This window comes from Semicossyphus pulcher, unplaced genomic scaffold, assembly GCF_022749685.1.
Source record: "Semicossyphus pulcher isolate SPU_LCO1_2020_fin unplaced genomic scaffold, fSemPul1.0.p SCAF_22, whole genome shotgun sequence".
In the NCBI taxonomy this organism is placed as follows: domain Eukaryota; kingdom Metazoa; phylum Chordata; class Actinopteri; order Labriformes; family Labridae; genus Semicossyphus; species Semicossyphus pulcher.
This window is the reverse complement of record NW_027211696.1, coordinates 15,599,583-15,620,643: the sequence shown is the minus strand read 5'-3', so window position 1 is coordinate 15,620,643 and position 21,061 is coordinate 15,599,583. Positions and strand designations below refer to the sequence as shown.

General features: G+C 40.8%; 1 protein-coding gene across 1 annotated transcript in view; it reads left to right on the top strand.

Moving 5' to 3' along the window:
* Positions 1 to 2,335: 2,335 nt before the first annotated feature.
* Positions 2,336 to 21,061, top strand: part of ttll11 (tubulin tyrosine ligase-like family, member 11) — a 31,726-nt gene continuing 13,000 nt past the window's right edge. Inside the window, exons 1-7 of the mRNA XM_069673419.1 lie at positions 2,336 to 2,830; positions 9,001 to 9,100; positions 9,438 to 9,571; positions 15,727 to 16,017; positions 16,104 to 16,388; positions 17,633 to 17,728; positions 18,878 to 18,990. Coding sequence (XP_069529520.1) covers positions 2,336 to 2,830; positions 9,001 to 9,100; positions 9,438 to 9,571; positions 15,727 to 16,017; positions 16,104 to 16,388; positions 17,633 to 17,728; positions 18,878 to 18,990 — 1,514 coding nt within the window. The remainder of the gene's footprint in view (positions 2,831 to 9,000; positions 9,101 to 9,437; positions 9,572 to 15,726; positions 16,018 to 16,103; positions 16,389 to 17,632; positions 17,729 to 18,877; positions 18,991 to 21,061) is intronic.

The window sequence follows — 21,061 nt, the reverse complement described above, 5'->3', positions numbered from 1 at the left end:
TCAGAAACTTGGAAATGGATACATGCAAACACCGACTGAGAAAAGACGTCAGTGACTTCATGAACAAAGATAGTCCAAACCAAATCAATAAAACCAGTCGAAACAAGACATAACAGGAAACTGAGGACTATTTTCACTTAAATTTAAGAGTTTAAATGAAGAATCAATTAGCTTTTCTGTTTCTACTATCCTTAATATCACGTGATTCTTGAAAATTTGTCTTTTGGTTCACATATCTAGACATTAAATCTTTGACATCAGCTCGCTGTGTTTGGGGTGTTGCTCTGATCATGCACTCCAGCAAACCTTCTCCTCCCTATGACCTAGAATTCCAAGCACTCATCTTTGATATTAATAACCATCTATTGAAGACGGCTTCTGTGAAATTTTAACTGGAAATGTGCGCATAATGTCTGTTTTGTGCTTCAAGCAGAGCAGAAGCACAATCCCTTTATTGTGTCATACTCGCACACACACATGCTTGTACTTCTTCCTTTGTGAGGACCCCCGTTTACATAATCCAATCCTCAGCTCTTAATTTTAACCTTAACCCTCCCATCTATATACCTTTCAACAACCCTCACTCTAACTAAAAATCTTATTCGATCTAATAAGCCTCTTAAAAATGTCCTCGTTTTTCAAATGGTCCTCACTCTGCATGTTGAAAATGAGTATGGGTCCTCACAAAGATAGAAGTACCGGTACATCACATTTGTCAGCATGCATGTTTTTTCGTTACCGCATTCAGAGAAAATACTATTCTTAACGTAGAGCAAGAGGGATTAGAAGAACAAAACATTACTCAAGTATTAAAACAAAAGACACAACAGACAACAGCAGTTTCAAGGTCATACCATTTGACAACATCGTGACAATAATTGTACTCATCATTTTAATGTAATACGACCCTAAAGTTTCTCTTAGTAAGATTGGAGAAATGTAGCAATTTTTATAACTATTTTCTAAATAAAAAGTTCCTTTTGGAAGAGGCTGATCTGCATCATATTACTGCTTTCTCTGACCTCCCTTTGCAAGGCTACAAGTACCTTCATACCTAACCTTTTCCAGCTGTTCTGTTCTGTTTCATTAAAAGATTAAATCAAATTTTATAACAAAAATATGTTTGAAAATGTTTGTCTGCATTGAACTAGTCACTTCCTGCCACATGCTGAATACATTTTAATATAATTATGAAATAAATCAACATTTACCCAATGAACATAAACAACTGTTTTGTTTATCTCACACATACTGTATAACAGAACCACATATAGCTCATATTTGCTAATATAGGTGGCCACAGCCACTGAAACATGGCATCCCCTTATCGCCTTCAGGTGCCGTCGGAAATAAATTCTTCTTCTGAACGGTTACCAGTCTAAAAGGTACATAGCACGGTTAATACAAAATTTCAGCACGGACGATCCATTTTAAAATCAACATTAATACACATGCATAACTAGAGTCGGTTTTCTTTTGATATTGGTGTGTTTTTTTGTCGTTTGTGATATTTCCGGTGTCGGTTTTACAACCTACAGTATATATTTATGTGGTTGACAAATATACTGGCGAGTAAATATCAAGCACATAATTGAATGTACCTTCTATAAGCACCGAACGAGCCCCGATTTAGTTTATATTACATGGGTGATAAGGCATGGTCAATATTCCTTCTAAAAGTTCGAAGTTACGAGGGTATTTAAAAGCGGCATCAGCTGTGATGGAACCAGATGGAGGCTGGGCATCGGGCTGGTCTGCCTTCTGCTGCTGCCGGGGCTACTGACGCTTAACACAACACAGGGGAGGTAACAGAGAGATAGCGGAGGACTGTGGGAATCATTATAAGGCTGGCCGCTTCTAGAGAAGTAGATAACGGTACATGTGAGGTAAAGTCTGTCATGAGTTCAGTGGTAGTTTCGCCAGTGACCATATGGTAGCTTAATGAAGTTTGACATGCTAACGGTAGGTTTTGCTATTTTCAATTAGCCTGTTAGCTCATGCGTTGGCTACAAGTTCTGTCTGTAGCAGATAGGTTAAGTAAATGCAGCTTGTGGGAGCCGCTAGCCTTTTGAAGTTGCTTATGACAGCTGGTAAATGACGGTAGCTAAAGGTACTTCTTTAACCGTTTACTGGCTACATAGCATTGAAGGCTATTAGCATTATTCTCCTGTCTGCTCACGCGCTTTGTTTGGGAAATAATCTGACAGAAGCAAATGGCTTTTACTGTTTAATTAGCCATTTAAGCTAGCAATGCGTACCACATTACATCAGAATAACGTTGGTTCACCAGTGTCTGATTATAGCACTCTGTTGTACAGTCATAGCATATTGCATAATGAGTGATGACTATGTTAAAGTCCAACTCGAGCAAATGAAATCACTAGGCGAGGATGGAGAAAAGAAGGGTGTGGACACTGAGGAGCAGGTCCCACTGTCCTCCCCCTCCTCTGTCCCTCCCAGCATCACCATAGCAGGCAGAGATGCAACCAACACCCCCATCACTTGTAAACAAAGGGGGAAAAAGAAAGATGACAAGAACTCTTGTGGCAAACACATCTCAGATCTTTCCTTGCAAGGGTCTGGGGATTCTCCTCATGCTGGGAAAAACTTGAATAGACGAGGGCATGAGCGGACACTTCACATCAGAGGGACGGGGAAGATACTGCAGGGCAAGTCAGAGGCTAATGGGAACTACGTGAACATCCATCCATCCAAAAACACCCAAGATTCACTTGCGAGGAAGAGAAGACCAGTGACGGTGGATATCGTCAAAGCCAAAACCTCGTTGGAGGCACTGAAAATAAGCATCAAGCAGCTGAAATGGAAAGAGGTGTGATTTTTGTTTACTGCTTTTCTTTAAAAAAATTGCTTCTGACTCATGCTCTGTGCAGGTTTTATTCACATGACACACTGGTTTATCTAAGCAGCTACACAGAGCTTCATCCAGAGATCATCCCTGACATCACCTGCTCAGAGCATCAGTGTTTCGTTAAGATGACAACTGGCTTAGGCAGTTGTCACGAATGTTTAGCATGAAAACTTTTGCCTTGATGTTCTCCAACTATGTGCCATAATGTTTTCCTTCTAGTTAAACTCCACAGCAGCCCGTGTTGTGATGTGGTTCCTCCTCTTTGGTTCAAAATGTTTTTAAAAAGGGTCTTTAGCTTTTAAGAGCTCAAATTGAAATGGAAATCTACAGATGGTTCTCCATTAGAAAAAGGGATGAACGATATTGGATTTTTAGCCGATATTTTCCAACCCTTTTCGCCGATTTCCAATTTTGATACTGATATTTAGGCACATGTTTTTTCCACCTTATTGCAGAGAACATCAAGCCTCCCCTGTAGTGGAATTGATATTCTTCTTGATAGCTTTTAGGGCATAATTAAAACGTTGTTTTATCGGCGGAAAATATCGGCAGAAAAATTTTACCCCATTTTCAAGCCATAATCTGCAGATACCGATAACGTGCCGATAATATCGTGCATCCCTACATAAAGATATATAAGCTTCATGGGTAACAGCTGGGTGATGTAACAACAAACCTTCAGTTTGAAAGAAATCAATCTACACAGAACTACTGACTTGAGCTACTTTTTACTGCCCATTAAAGAGCCATTTAAAGACAATAGAATTTAAGTGCAGCAACCCACAAGCATTACTTTAATGGACGATTAAGTCAAGGTTGAAGTCAATCTATAATAATTACATTACCAAGCCTCCCCCTGGAAAAGGCTTTTTATCTAAATGGGGCTTTAGACTAGATTATTTAATAATTTGTGTTGCGTTGTGTTTCCTTACTTCATTAAGCAAGATATGAGATTTTATGAGAGGAAGGAGTCCCAAAGCTACATTTTCAGACGTTGGAATTCTTTGTTTTGAGTTATTATTAATCTAATCTGTGGATAAACATATATAAAACCAACAATCTTTATTAGATTTACATCTACAGCCTCAGTTGTAAACGTAAACCAACCATATTAATGTCATCTTTTGTAATCCAGGAATAAAATTGGCCAAAGAGATGCTCCAGAAAATAGACAGGAGATATGGTCGTGATAAGGTCTGGGAGTACTAAATTCCTTTAGACATGTGGGATTGTTTCTACTTGTCCACATATAATATGTGGATAATAGTGTCATTAAGCATTTGTTCGTAATAAATATGGATCAGTGAGGTCACTTTTCTTTCAGTAGTTTATTTTAAACACCAAAAAGTCATTTAATCAGGGCCAGGCTAAGTATTGTCATATCTTTATCTCTTAATTTCTGTGAGTGCCCTGAGGAAACAGATCTTTGTTTCTGGCCGATCATATGACAAGCTTAAAGTCAAGGCAATCATTAGTATCCCTATCGTAGATTGAAGAAGTCATTGGTTGAAATCTTGTTACATAATTTAGCAGATGACAATATCACCTTTAACCCTGCAGAAACCTTACAATGTCTGTCTGCGTGCCTCTGATGTATAAAATAACAGCAGATGAAAGTTGTTCTGAACGGAAAAAAACAGCAAGTTTAAAACATGTATGAGAAGGCTAATTGATCCACTTCTCGTTTCTCTGAGTCAGAAACACCATCTGGTCCCTTTGAATGTGCTGCAGTTAAAACCTGCCATCAGCTATTAATAACACGGTCTCCATTATGCATGAGAAGTAAAGAAGGGCAATGCCATGAGACAGGCGAAGTAAAGACTCTACTTATCACCGGTGACCACGCAGTGACACTTAAACCCCTCCAGGTCTTGTATCGGAAACCATAGACAGAAGCCCTATACGTTACCCTCTTTTGTCCTCATGGTCCACCCCCAACAAAGTCAAGGGTGCTATGGATCCTGTGCCATTTTTAAGTACCTGTCAAGATCTTTGAAGGGGCTGAAACTCAAGAAGCCTTGCTGGATTTGTTTGCCAGCTATGAAATCAATTGGAAGAAAATCCCTATAATGAGTTCTAACACAGGCAGCAGGTTACAAAAGAGGATGCTGGGTACAGTTTTTAGGACTTTTAGGTGACCAATGAGTTGTCAATTTAAACCCATATTACTACGTCACTACATCTGCAGAATTTCCTGGCCTGAGAGGCAGCTGTCATCTGACTTTAAGCATATGGCATTCCGTTAAACAGTGGGAAATCATTAGCCCTAAGCTCCTCTAATCCAATAGAGTTTAGTCCTCTCTTGAAGGCAAGAGAGAGATTGGCAAGCTTGGAGAGTGACAAGTTCAGAAAATGATTATAAAAACCGTGCATTCAATCATGGGCTTGGTATTTTATATTAGGATCCTAGAGAGGGGGCTGACATTTTGAATGAAAGCAGATTCACTTTTTGAAGGCTGCTATGTAGAGCCAACTTTGTGGCACATTTAGAAAATCATAACCTGTTTAAATGGAACTATAAATGCTATTTACTGAAGGCATGGCAGCAATTTGAACTATCTTATATATAGCTGCGTTTTTGCTCCATTAGCTTAAATGTAAGAAGGAGTATTAGGGCCATGTTAAAGAAGGAAAAATCTGAGATTATAAGAAAAAGAGAATAAAGTCGGAATTTTACTAGAAGAAAGTTTAAAATAAAGACGTAATTTTAGGCTACGGTTAGCCTACATCTTATTTTGAAGGGTAACATCAGAAGAGCAGCCAGCTGCCTGCGCTAACATGACAACAATCACGAGACATTTTCAAATAAAATCACTTTCAGAGTCCTGATAGTTTTGAGTAAGTGGCGCTGATTTTCCGAAAGATTAAGTATTTCGTATTTGTGAAACCAATACTAATGTATAGCTGTTTAGTGTGCTTGCGCATTACTGGGAGATCTTGCATGTTCTCACGAGGTACATGTATGCTATGCTTCCATGCTACCGGGTGTGTTCAATAAATACAGCTCCGGCTAAAGTTGTGTTAAATAGACTGTACTTATAAAATGTTAAGCCTCCTGTGTAATCATTAACAAGCCTAACAGTGAAGTTATACTTCACACGTTCCTCATTTTAGTGCAGGCGGCCGGCTGCTCTTCTTCTATTTCCCGTCATTATAATATTTAGCCTTACAATAGTCTGAAATTATGGTTTTATTCTCAGATTTTTACGACTTTTTTTCTCGTAATATTACGATTTTATTCCCATATTTTTACGACTTTTTTTCTCGTAATATTACGACTTTATTCTCGGATTTTTATGACTTTTTTCTCGTAATATTACAACTTTATTCCCATATTTTTACGACTTTTTTTCTCGTAATATTACGACTTTCTTCTCTTATTTATTCTCATAAAATTCCGATTTTATTCTCGCAGTATTACAACTTTTTTCTTGTAATCTCCGATTTCTTTTTTCTTTAATGTGGCTCTTATACTCTGTCGTATAAACATACTGACCAAAAAGTGTCTAAAAAAGTGAACTTGGCCAACATATAATGAAGTCCACAGCAATGTGTCGCACTTGATTCTGTCTATCTGTTTATACATGCACAATATGAGGCCATTTTTGGGGCTTACCTTAAAAAACAACTTAGATAAATTTGACTTCCCTCCCTGATACGATTAGATAAGTTCACACTGCCTGGCACCTCTATGTTAGTATTTATAGCAGTGGAGCAGGGTTACCCCGTTTCACATGCTCGCATGATAAGTCATTAATGAGATGCTGCTCCATCAGCGATCCATCTCGTGGCCTGGCAGTGTCATATGAGAATAGATTTTAGTAGTGACGATATGCTGCTGAGCTCCCAATACAACTGGATATAGTGATCATGTAATACAGCTAAAGATAGACTGTGACAAAATTGTTCCCGGCTCGATGTCGATGATTTGTTTCAGATGTGTCCTTGTTGTAATATATTAACCATGAGCTGGGTGGAAATCAGGGAGTGCATCTTCAGAGTGAATAATTCAGAGCTGTTTGAGCAGGTTATCAGGATGAAGAATGCAGACGATAGACGACCAAGCATCACAGGAAGACAGTAAAGCATCAACTGAGATGTTCGTTTGAAGAGTAAGCTGTACTGATGTTAGCCTGAGGAAAAACAGGGTTCATAGGTATAGGTTTAAAATATAGGTAATTAAAATGCGCAATGGATGTCTTTCATTTAAGGATTTTATTTACATCTGAATTCTTTAAGTAAAATTTAAAGCACTTTTATGTAAGAAATCTGTGTCTCTCCAAAGGACTTCCCGCAGAGGATCTCAGGTTGTTTTTAGGTTCGGATAATCCCGGTGTTTATCACTCACAAGGTTTTTAACAGGAGCCGAATTACCCGCAGAGGTCTCCTTCGTCTCTGAAACAAACAAACCTGTGATGAACACTATAATGAAGCAGTTTCTCATTAAAAATCCACAGCACATCCGGAGGGGCTGCGAGCCGAGCTGCCCCCAACATTTTGTTTGTAAGAGCATAGCTCGTTTCTAGGTTAGGATTCCTTTAGTGTTTATCGTTCACAAGGTTTTTACAGGGGGGAAAAATACAGTGTTACAATTTCATTTAGCTTTTGTCCAAAGCGACGAACATCTGAGAGTTAATACAACACAAGCAAGGATCAAGACAGGAGGGAACAAAGTCAGCGAGTGCCAACAAACAGCTTCAAGCGCGATCGGACACAGGGGCAGACTGGCAGTGCACAGGGCATAAAGACGTACATTTAAAATAAAAAAAAAACTATAGATATCAATAATAATCTATAGATGTCTCTTCCTCTTTAAAAGAAAAGGACCTGGTAATTTAAGTCAGTAAAACTACAAAATAAATCGGTTTCAAGTTAGGACAGTGTGGGGGCTGCTAGCTGGGTTGCTACTTACATCTGTGTAAATAACGTCATGTTGGCATATTTGTCAACAATTATCTCATATTGGGAGCGTACTGGAGTTAAGTGAGATTGTGCGTTTTGCAGTGGAAAATGGGCGTGCACGGTCTATGTCATATGTAAGGAAAAATCTGCAAATTTTCTGGCTGTAGCTGCTCTGCTGTGTGATAGGCTTTTCTTCCTCTCCATATCAAGTTGAAATGTCTATACCTTTTATCACTGTAAACTTTATGACAGTCGGGGGTCCCCCTAAAGATATAATCTCGAAGATTTACGTTTCATTCTCTTTAGCGTCACCTTGTGGTGGTATCCAGACAGTGTTGCATGTGTGACGCCCACGGTTGGCTCCGGTTGTAACTCTTGATTTTCCTGGCTGACGGTCGCTTTCCTTTTCAGACTGTTTGCTTCATCTGAGCGTCGAGTTTGTTTCTTTTTCTTTGGATTTTCACTTATTTTTGAAGTTGTATCTGTAGTCATCGATCTTTTCTTTGTTTGTTCAGCCATAGTAGATTACTGTTTACTCGCAACACTTGCAGAGAGCGGAAAAGCAGCCGCTTAGCTCCGCCTACCCTCTCTGGCAGACCAACCACTGCTGGGTGATGGAAAACGCGTCACTAACTGGGCGCCGCGAGTGTCGCACCAGACACCCAGTCTGTAATACTGCAAATGCAAAGGCTTTCATTAGTGGGCCATAGCCTCAGTCACCATTGTGTGACCTCATTCGGCGACAGATAGAGACCTAACAGACATTTATTTAAATGAAAAAGTTTGAGATTACATCTTTAATGAGATCGTGTTATCGCCCTATCGGGTTTGAATGCTTCCTGTCCAAACACCCTTATTTTTGTTTATACATTTGTGTTCTGTACATCACACTATAGCTTGTTACTCCTCTGACTTAATTTTAGCAACACATTTGGTGCAAAGTATGTTGTTTGCAGTGTGTTAGTGTGGGCAGGAGCAGAGGTGCCATTAGGATTTCCTCGCTCTCCTAATCCTTTTATAGTATCACTAACTCTCCTCTTTCCACGCGCATCAACACAGAACACGCACTACGAGATTATCCCTTCACTCTTGGATCAGTGGGACAACCACCAATTACCCACGTCCTGAGTCCTCCTAACAGAATAAGCCTTCAGTTTCATTTACAGATGCAAATTGTCAATATATGTTGTTATAATTCTTGTGTCCCACCTCTCGCTCTTCTCTCTCAGTTTCCTCTGGGTAGACGAGCACCCTGTGATATCTACTGGCATGGTGTCTCCTTCCATGACAATGAGAATATCGTCTCAGGGCAGGTGAACAAGTTCCCAGGTACTTTAACCGCTTCTGCCTCTCTCCTGTCCTGTAACCTTCTGCCGACACAAAGCACCCTCCACTAAAGCTTGTGTAACTGTAAGTGAAGTGATGGCTTCATCTCAGCTCGCACTACTACTGTGTTCTTGGTATTCTGTAATCACAACAAGAGGGATTTAGTTAAAGCCTTACTGATCCTCATCGCTCCAATGCTAACCTTTTTATTCCATGGCAATTATCAGATTACTGTATGAGTAAGAAATCTACATCCCTGGAGCCTCCTCACTTGCATTGATATACATGTCAGTCTCTCGCGTTTGCAGTGAATCTCTTAAAAATGTATTATGCTTTGCAGGAATGATTGAAATGCTGAGGAAGATCAATCTGAGTCGAGCAATGCGGACCATGCAGGAGCTGTTCCCCGACGAGTACGACTTCTATCCTCGCTCCTGGATCCTGCCGGAGGAGTATCAGCAGTTTTCCACACAGGTGAAGTTACAAAACTGCAGGACGTTATAAATGGAGACTTTATGTTGTCTGAGTATAAATCAGGCACACTTGGTCGTTCAAAAGAAAATAATGTCTTTTTTTATGTCTATATTTAACCTTTATTGAAAGGCAGAAATGAGAAGGAATCATCGGAGGCTGTTTGTAAAAGAACCTTTTTAAAAGTCGGCCTCTCCTCTCCGCCTCAAGGACAGAGAGAGAGAGAGAGAAAGAGAGCGAGAGCAGTGGTCCATCAAGGTAGAGACTTACTCGTGTAAAAATAGCAGGCGGTGTTAGCTCAAACAAAGAAGTGAATCAGAGAAGTAAAACTTTTCCAATTTCTTTCTCAAAGGTTTTGTTTCAAAGGGCATTAAAAGGTCCAGACCTGCACAGGCCGCAGTGGAAGGTGCTGGAGTTTATGTGAAACAGCCAAAGTCACAGAGATGTAATGTTTAGGTCCAAGTCCATTTTATAATGCTACAGCTACAACACAGATTAGAGTATTGATTAGTCTGTAGGTATTTAACACAGATCATCTTCAAGCAATAAATTAATTTCACTTTCATTTGGTTGAAAACTAAAATGATCCAGATATCTTTCATCATGGCACAGTGTCTGACCTTAATGCAGTTATTTAGTGAACTGTGGAGGTAATTTATTTGAGTTAAAGAGCTGAACTATGTAAAAAAGTAAAAATTAATGGGAGGTACTGAGGTCGGTTTCACACCAGCCTGTTTTAGTCCGATTGAACCGAACCCTGGAGCGTTTGTCCCCTCGGTGCGGTTCGTTTAGGTGGTGTGAACGCCGGAATGCGGACCAAACAACCGGACCGTGGTCCGCTAGAAAAGACGGGTCTCGGTCCGTTTCCAAACGAACCACAGTCCGGTTTGATTCTGGTGAGAACATAAACAGACTTAAACAAGGACCAAATATACGAAACAAACCATAAAACTGTGCATTGCAGTGCTTACTGGTGCTGACATTTGCAGAGACAAGCAGCGAGATGAGTAGAGGACAGATGTGGGGGAGTGATGAGGAAATATATATATGGGCTGACCAAACAATTTCACAAATGCTTGTGAACACGAAGAACAAGAACACAGAGGTGTTCAAACTGTTCAGTGAAAAACTAAAGGAGAGTGAAACTGATCAATCTGTGGAATTGTGTCGGTTAAAACTAAAAAAAAAAAAAATTGTCTTGCTTTGTTTATTTCAGAGAGTTTTCCCACGTGGAAATTCTGACCAATCAGAGAGCAGTTTCCTCGCGCATCAAAACCGTTGGTCTGCTGGTAAAAGCTGCCGTGTGAACACAAACCAAAATGCAACATTGTAACAATTTGGTCTTTGATTCGGACCAAACAAACGGACTTTTAGGTGTGAATACGCCCTAAGAGTGCATCAAGTGGTAAATAAATATATTAACTTACAATCATTTCTGCAGCACTCCTCTCTAGCTGTATTTGCCTTATTAACATTTATGTATTGTTCATGGCTCTTCAATATAACAACCAGACTGAAGCAGTCGGTAGCCACTGGTCTATCATTTCTAAAAGAAAAGACAAATGACGTGTCATTCGGCCCGCTTTACTGGCTCACGCACAGATCCTGAAGAAGAAAACCTGAGTTTATAGAGACGGTTGATAACAATGTTATCTCTCATTGGGGTGTTAGGGTTGTGTTGAGCCAGCTTACACAAAGAAAGCCTTGATATGTTGAACTGGCTTTGAAGTACACTCTACGCCTCTGGTTGCTTACTTTTTTTACAGTCCTGACCTGCATGCTGTTATTGGCTGGGGGCTACACACCACAAAAGGTTGACGCCCAGAAATATGTGGAACCAAGCAAAATAAGAAAATAAATGCAAGACAGTCTCTGCAGATACAGACGCAACCACACAGTTGTAGCTAGAGGGATTATTTTTTATGATTCTATTCAGTTTTGTTCTCTTGGGAAGCACCCATTGCGATAAACGGTAATTGCGGGAGCAGACTTCCCAGATATCCAGACAGTGTCGTATGTGTGACGTCCACGGTTGGCTCCGGTTGTAACTCTTGATTTTCCTCTCTGACGGTCTCTTTCCTTTCAGACTGTTTGCTTCATCTGAGCGTCAAGTTTGTTTCTTTTTCTTTGGATTTTCACTTATTTTTGAAGTTGTATCTGTAGTCATCGATCTTTTCTTTGTTTGTTCAGCCATAGTAGATTACTGTTTACTCGCAACACTTGCAGAGAGCGGAAAAGCAGCCGCTTAGCTCCGCCTACCCTCTCTGGCAGACCAACCACTGCTGGGTGATGGAAAACGCGTCACTAACTGGGCGCCGCTTGTGATCTTTTCTGCGAATGTCGCCACAGACACCCAGTCTGTAATACTGCAAATGCAAAGGCTTTCATCAGTGGGCCATAGGCTCAGTCACCATTGTGTTACCTCATTCGGCGATAGATAGTGACTTAACAGACATTTATTTAAATGAAAATCTTCCAGATTACTACTTTAAATACACCTCTCAGCAGGCAACACAAGCACATGTTTTCCTACTAGCAAAATTCCAGTCAAGTGCCAAAGTAGGCCATGCCAAGCGGGTAAACAGCTATAGCAGCGTGGCCCTTGACCTGGAACGCCTCGGTGGAATGCAGCCATTGTAAATGCCATTAATTACACCTGCGCTTATCCTGCTATCACAGGTCGAGAGAGGTCTTCTGTTCGCAGATTAAGACGAGAATATTCCCCTCTTGGCTCTGATAAATGGGACGGACTGCAGGTTAGATCATGCGATCTGGTTACAAGATTAATTCCTCGAATGTCTTTATAAATAGAAATACACTCAATCAATGTAAACATGGAGATACTCATGCAGATCCTGGAAGTAATGGTGCTGAATCTTTAGTGAAAATGTACACAATATAAGCAATAACACAGATGCTACATTTCTGGAGTCTACTGGTGTCTTTACACCGATCCCTCCTCTCTCTCTCTGACCAACACTTTACACTGCAACAATGATGTGCTGTTAAGTCCTTGTGTCATGCGCTCGCTCCATTGCTCATTCTCCTTGAGGCAGAACAGACCGACTGCTCCACATTTCTGAATATTACCCTTTATGGTCATCTGGCACTTCTTAACACATGATTGGATCTGGTGTGATTATCTTGTGAGCGAAATGCAGTCCTGAGAGTGAGCGGGGACGCATTTAACAGGAAGGAGCTGTGAGGGGAATGGAGAGTCCCTCGGCTGCTTTTCCCAGGTTGATTACTGTTTTCAAGCATGTCACGACCGGTTACTAAGTGTGCCAATCAGCAGCCAAAAGAGACGTAAATGAACTCACACTGAGAGCATTTACCCACATGTGTCTGTTTATGCTCATTGATTAAGAATGAGGACAAGAAAAGAAGCGTTTGAAGCAGTATATTAAGCATGTTGGAGGTGCTTATTTTTTGCCGTTTAAGTTGCACTTCAATCCTGGTTGTACTGTCAGTAAGTGGGTTTCAGTTTTACTTTCTATGTTGGTGATGAAAAGGCCTGGGCAGATAGTCTGCTGTTCTGATTAAGGGGCATCACATGCATGTATAACGGCAACAACTAAAATATCCAGCAGGGGGCAGCAGAAGATCATTATTTTCATTCTAATCAAGTTTACTGCACACAAATGTCCTTCCATATAGAATTACTTTTAAGCAAATGTATTGTTCAAAATGTTCTGTGTGTTAAAGTGTCAATGATTCAGCATTAGTGTGAATGAATGATGTATCAGTTAAGGATTCGGCTCTAAAAATGGGCGTATCAACAAAGTTCTAAGACGTCTAAGATTTCTTGGGTCGTTTTTCTCTTCCACCAGTCCTTTTATTATAGACAAAATAAAGCAAGAGTGACAGGTACGTATCTGTAACGAAACTAGGGATAGACCGATTATCGGCCGGACCGATTATCTGCGCCGATATTCGGCATTTTGACGCATATCGGCAACTGCCTTTTTAAAAAAAATTTTTTTTTAATAAATAAGACAGCCGATAAGAGTTCATTTCAAAGTTCAAATTTTATTTAACTGTGTTTTATTTACTTAATAAAACTTCAGGAAGTTATTTATTTATTTATTGAAATTTTCAGTTAACTTTATAAGAGATGCTGCTGACCCTGGGAACTCCCTGCGCTTTTTGTTTGTTTGTTTAATAAACATATGCTTAAGGGCATTTAAACAAAGTTAAGTGTTGGACTTTGTATTATTCAAAATTTTGACGCCAATATTTTCACTTTTACTGCAAATGAATATCGGCTCCAAATATCGGTTATCGGCCTCCTTGACTACTATCGGTATCGGCCCTGAAAAAACCATATCGGTCTATCTCTAGTATCAACACATTTCTTGGGTTGATTTTCTCCTTCAAAAAGTTGTTTTTCTCCTCTACTCGTCCTTTTTCTGCTGTAAACTAGAAATGACAACAAGAGAATGACAGATATCTTTAACAAAACTACTAAAGTAATCTTTGAATTTATTCTTTATCTTAGCATGAGTTGAATTATAGACATGTTGCTGGCTGTGTTAAGAGCAGCTTGCAGGTTGGAGACCCCAGTGAATCAATATGTAGGAAAATTATTTAGAAATTATATTTTCAACAAAATATCTGAATTAATACACTGCAGTGACTTCTGGAGTCATTTTTTCTATGTTTTCTTATATTTCCACTAGGGATAGACCGATTATCGGCCGGGCTGATTATCAGCGCCAATATTCGGCATTTTGACGCATATCGTTGTTTTTTTAATCCGACGGCCGATTAGAGATCAATTTAAAACTGGGTTATTTTGGCTCTGATGCATATGCTTAAAGGCATTTAAACAAAGTTAAGTGTTGGAGTTTGTATTATTCAAAATTTTGACGCCAATATTTTCACTTTTACTGCAAATGAATATCAGCTTCAAATATCGGTTATCGGCCTCCTTGACTACTAATAAACGGTATCGGTATCGGCCCTGAAAAAAACATATCGGTCTATCTCCAATTTCCACATCAAAACAGACAACTGGATGTGATGTAACATACGGGAGTCCCTCCGATTAATGACGGGTTAACATTAATAAACATGCATCTAAATCCCAGTCTTGTCATTGAAGATGAAGAAATTGTTCATTCACATGCATACGATGGACCACAGGCTTAACATTATGAGCCTGTAAGGCGTCAAGGAGACCAGGAACAGGCCAGGGTGAGGAGAAAAACAGCCACAGGAGAGACAGTGAGTTGTAGTGCGACGAGAACCAGCACATAACGGGGCAGGTGTCGTGATGAGTGACCGGCGTTAGCCGTGCTCACATCACAACAATGTGAAGTTTATCACCTACCAAAGGCTATAACAAATCATGAGCAAGTGGGAGCATTAATACTTACCCATTACAGTTACTAATGGGCGAGTGTCAGCTTGTATCAGTTGTATTTCATATTGCCTTCTGTAACGGTAAATCTGTACTGGTACAACAGTGGTGTGTGAGAGAGAGAGACGGAGAGGGAGAAGGAGCGATGACAGTTTCCTGATACTTTGTTTGAGAGGTGCTCCCGAAGTCCAGTCTCTTCACCTGCACAAGAGCACTTGGGTATTAATGTAGTAAAAAATGTAACCTGCAAGTTGCTTTTTAAGGAGATGACCAATGAAATGTATGTAAGTAAATGTTGAATGTTGTTGCAGTGGTTAGCGCTGTCGCCTCACAGCGAGAAGGTTCCTAGTTGGACTCCCGGGGCCTTTCTGTGTGGACTTTGCATGTTCTCCCCGTGTGTGTGTGGGTTCCCTCCGGGTACTCCAACTTCCTCCAGTCCGAAGACATGCTCGTTAGGTTCATTAGTGACTATAAATTGCCCGTAGGTGTGAATGTGAGCGTGAAAGGTTGTCTGTCTCTATGTGTCAGCCCTGTGATTGACAGTCCAGGTTGTACCCACCTCTCGCCCAGTGGCAGCTGGGATTGGCTGCAGCCCCCTGCGACCCTGAACAGGATAAGAGGTATAGATAATGGATGATGGATGTTGTCCTTTAACACAGGGAAACCTTTATTACTCAAACTCAGGGATCTTGGTTTAAGAGTTTTTCACAGTGTATGAAACCTGTTTAAATCAATAATAACTGTCTCTAACGTTTTTACTATCCTTATCCCTCCCTCTCTCCCGCCTCTGCTGTAGATTCGCATGGTGAAGGAGAAGGATGCCACGGTGAATCCCACCTTCATTGTGAAGCCGGATGGTGGCTCTCAGGGGGACGGCATCTACCTCATCCGTGACCCCAGTGAACTGAGAGTCATGGCGGGTCCACAGGCCAAACAGGCTGTGGTGCAGGAGTACATCCACAAGCCGTTACTCATCGACAAGCTCAAGTTTGACATCCGCCTCTACGTGCTGATAAAGTCCCTGGAGCCGTTAGAGATCTACATTGCCAAGGAAGGCCTGACGCGTTTTTGCACCGAGCCCTACCAGGTAGCCATGCTGGAACTGAGGATGCCGCTTGGTTTACTCTTAAGCACACAGATAAAAAAAACGTCCGTCTTGCTCTGTTTGTGTAGGAACCAAGCCAGAAGAACCTGACCCATGTCTTCATGCACCTGACCAACTACTCCCTCAACGTCCACAGCGGGAACTTTGTGCACTCAGACAGCCAGAACACGGGCAGCAAGCGCACCCTCTCCAGCGTGCTGTACAGGCTGGCAGCTAAAGGTGTGGACATCAAGAGGGTGTGGTCGGACATCATCGCTCTTGTCATCAAGACTGTCATCGCCGTGGTGCCTGAACTGAAGGTCTACTATCAGGCTGATATACCGCCTGGCAAACCAGGACCCACGTGCTTCCAGGTGGGTAGACAGAAGCATTACAGCGTTAGCGATACAGACACAACACTCTCATAATCATCATATTCAAATATTTTATACTATAAATGTAATAGTTCAAATGTTCAGAACGTCTTGTTCAAAGCAGATCAAACTGATATCTACAGTTGATTTGTTTTACTTCATCACCCATGGCCTGGCTTTTTACATGACTTGACAGTAAACTGGAAACTGATGACAGGAAATTAATGGCTACTGTTTTTTTCAATAGCTTTCTCCTTGTGTTTTTAGTAGGACACTTCAAACCAGACTTATTTCCAGTGTCATTATGTAAACAAGTAGTTTTAACCAGAGGGAGCCAGGTTGGCTCAGCGGTTAAATCCCGCTTCCCATGCACGCTCAATGGTCATCTTTCAGTCGGAAGGTTCGATCCACAGCTCAGTCTACATATGTCATTGGGCAAGACTCTGGACCCCAAATTGCGTGTGATTGAGTGAATGTGATGACTGATTGACAGCTAGGCACTTTGCGTAGCCGCCTCTGCCATCAGTGTGTGAATGGGTGAATGTAAAAGCAGCTATAGAAGAACAGTCCATATACAGAGGCCACAGTCCTCAAAGCAGCAGCTCCGGGCTCTGCTCCCACCCTCGGCCCCCTGCAGCGTGTCATCCCCCATTCCAACTCTATCCACTCTCTCTGTCCTCTCTCTCTAAAAATCAAATAAAAAACAAATAAACTTAAAATAAAAGTTTTTCAGGGCACTGGTTTAGCTCAGCGGTTAAATCGTGCATCCCATATACAGAGGCTACAGTCCTTGAAGCGGCGACCCTGCGTATCATCCCCACTCTCTGTTCCCCTGTTTCCAACCCTGTCCTCTCTCACTCTCTAATAAAGGCACACAAGGCCAAAAAAATAAATAAAAAACAGTAGTTTTTACGTTTAAGTTTTATTAATTTGTACCAAAAAATAAACAAATGTTTTGTTATTTGCTTAAATCACATAAATGGCTAGAACATGATATCACTTTCTTGGCAAGTTACCTTATATAGATGGAGTATAAATGGCAGTAGAAAGCAATTACACGCAGACAAAGAAAAAAGAATCAACCTCAATATAAGCCGAGAGCATTCCTTGTGTAAATCCAGTGGAATATGTGACGTAAACAGGTACACACAGGCACTAGCTTTTTGTTACACCTCTATTACACAATCTTCTTTATTCTAAAATAGAAATAAAAGTGTGTGACTCCTGGTGTGTTTGTGTCTCAGATATTAGGTTTCGACATCCTGATGATGAAGAACCTGAAGCCAGTGTTACTCGAGGTCAACTCCAACCCCAGTATGAGAATAGAGCATGAACAGGAGGTAAGAGTGGTGTCAACAACGTTATCAGAGTATCATTAATATAAGTTGTGTTTTCCTTTTAATGTCAAAAAGCGTCTTGTTGCTGCTACTGTTTTTGCCTGTGTTGGACTATGGTGATCTTTAGTATATGCACGCCTCTGCTCAGTGTCTTCATACGGTTGATACAGCTTACCATGCATCCCTGAGGTTCATTACCAACTGTAAAGCTCTATATAAGGCAATTCTTGGTCCGCTTCCACACTTCTTCTGTGTTTTTATCACGCAGAAAAGTGCTGGACAATATTTACTGCGTTCTCGGGACTTCATCTTACTCTCTGTCCCAAATGCCCGGACAGGAATTAGGAAAAGGGCTTTTGGGTGTTCTGTAGAGATAGACCGATATGGTTTTTTCAGGGCCGATACCGATTATTAGTAGTCAAGGAGGCCGATAACCGATATTTGGAGCCGATATTCATTTGCAGTAAAAGTGAAAATATTGGCGTCAAAATTTTGAATAATACAAACTCCAACACTTAACTTTGTTTAAATGCCTTTAAGCAGATGTTTATTAAACAAACAAACAAAAAGCGCAGGGAGTTCCCAGGGTCAGCAGCATCTCTTATAAAGTTAACTGAAAATTTAAATACATAAATAAATAACTTCCTGAAGTTTTATTTAGTAAATAAAACAAAGTTAAATAAAATTTGCAAAGAAATGAACTTTTTCTCCTCTCCGCCGTGTGTGTGAGCCCTCTGCACTCTTATCAGCCATCGGATAAAAAAACAACAAAAAAAGGCCGATGCCGATATGCGTCAAAATGCTGCATATGGGCGCCGATAATCGGTCGATCCCTAGTGTTCTTTCTGCACCCTCAGCGTGGAATTTGTTGCAGAATGACTTGAAACTAAAGGAACTGCAAATCTAAAATGAAAGACTTGGAGGCAGATTCCATAAGATGTCGATGTCTTTAAATTGCCTGCTTGTACAACTTTTTCTTTTTATAATTTGTCCCTGTTTGTGCGTCTGTCTGCAACTTTGTGTTTTTTGCTGCTGTCTTATCCAGGTCTCCCTTGAATGACCCTTGATCCCCTGATCTTAATGGGACTACGTGGTTAAATAAAATGAAAAATAAAAATTCACTTTGCAGTAATAGATGTGCGTTTGTTTCAGATTTCACCCGGAGTGTTTGAATACGTTCCCAGCCCGGTTGACGAAGAGGTAAAAGTGGGCGTGATCAGGGACACGCTGCGCCTTATGGACCCCGGCCTCAAGAAGCCTTCACTGTAAATACACACACACACTGTCACACACATAACATGCAGTGTGAAGTCTGAGCTCCTACATCCCGCACGCTTTGTCTGCTGCTCTTCAGAGTCCACTTTTAGGGACGGGATATCTTTCTCTCAGAGTCCAGCTCAGCAGCTCTCGCTAAGCCTGTTAAATGGAAAAATTAAATTCAGCTGAGCGGTGGTGGAAATTCACACGTTACTGTACAAGCATGGTGTCTCAGTCTCTCTCCGGCTGACTGGCCCTGCGTGGCTGTAAATCTCCCTTTTTTCTGCTTTATTTTCTCCTCAATCTGTTTTTCTCCCGTGACAAGAAGATTTACTGTTTCTATTCTAACACCGTCTCCATTTCTAGCCGCCGTTTTCTCCCCTTCCTCCTCCACACGTAATCTCCTGTATCAGATATTTGATCTGCTTTGTTCACAAGTGAGAGGGGTGTCTTTTCGGGGATAATACCTGCTTAACTATTATACTCATGAACAGCATTATATTGATATACTGCCCCCATGATATTTTTAATCCTTGTCCTTCCTACATTGTTATATTTTCATTAGCCAGAAGCAGCAGAAATACATCTTGTAATGGATGAAATGACTCTACAGAATAATGTAGAATACACCCTCCTTTCAAGTAATTCCTATCTACTTACTTTTAGAGTCCCATAATCCTTTGATTAAATGTCCCTTATACTTTTAATGTAGGCTAAGACCTCGGAGCCCGGAGTCAGAGGGGGTTACTCCGAACTTAAACATCTGTACTCTACGCTAGGAGGTTTTTCAGGAGGGGTAAAAAAAATTAATCTCATTCATTACAGGCTTTGAAATTAATTGATCGCAATTAATCACATCACTTCCACACTTTAATTGTACTCTCTTCTTCACCTTATTAAGTTTTAATTTACAATCTACTTTAATCTGATCACTTTCCTGTGTTTCAGTCCCCCAACACACCTGCACCTCTGCTCTCTGCACAGCTTCTGGCCCCGCCCCCTCTTTCTGTTTGTCTCTCTGTCTGCTGTGTTGACTGCAATTCTGTGTGTGGACCGAGAGCACCCGATGTCGGACCCTCTTTTGCCGTCAGAACACTGTGTGAGGAGTAAACAGGTCCCGCTGTTGTTTATTGGTTGCCATGACTTCACGTGTGATTGACGTCCTGTTTCAGTGCTCTTCCTCAACCTGGAGAGCGGCCGAATGAGAGTTTATTTGGAGCGGAAACCTCCTTTGTTTAATTGCAACTTCGGGGCACGTTATAGAAATCTGAAGCCGCCGCTGCAAAATGTGTGTAACAGAAACACTGGTACTCTTACATTGTAAAACAGTAGTAGTAGAGTAATCTTTATATTGGTTAATTTGCCTCTTATTTTTTAGGATCAGTTAACTTTTCTAAGCAATTTTCAATCATAAATCTCACACATTCATTGGTTGCATTGCTCTAGTTCTTCTTCTAATGTGATTGAAAAAAATATCATCTCTGGGTGAAAAATGAATTAAGCAATCTTTAAAGTGATAATCTCGAAGATTTCAGCTTCATTATCTTTGGCGGCACATATGGCGATAAACAGTAATTGCGGGAGAAAGTGTCGCATGTGTGACGTCCACGGTTGGCTCCGGTTGTAACTCTTGATTTTCCTCTCTGACGGTCGCTTTCCTTTTCAGACTGTTTGCTTCATCTGAGCGTCGAGTTTGTTTCTTTTTCTTTGGATTTTCACTTATTGTTGAAGTTGTATCTGTAGTCATCCATCTTTTCTTTGTTTGTTCAGCCATAGTAGATTACTGTTTACTCGCAACACTTGCAGAGACCGGAAAAGCAGCCGCTTAGCTCCGCCTACCCTCTCTGGCAGACCAACCACTGCTGGGTGACAGAAAACGCATCACTAACTGGGACACAGACAGTCTGTAATACTGCAAATGCAAAGGCTTTCATCAGTGGGCCGTAGGCTCAATCACCATTGTGTTACCTCATTCGGCGACAGATAGAGACTTAACAGACATTTATTTAAATGAAAATCATTGAAGTTAAAGAATACAGCATCAAAGACCCACCTACCTTCAGAATATTAAAAGTGAGT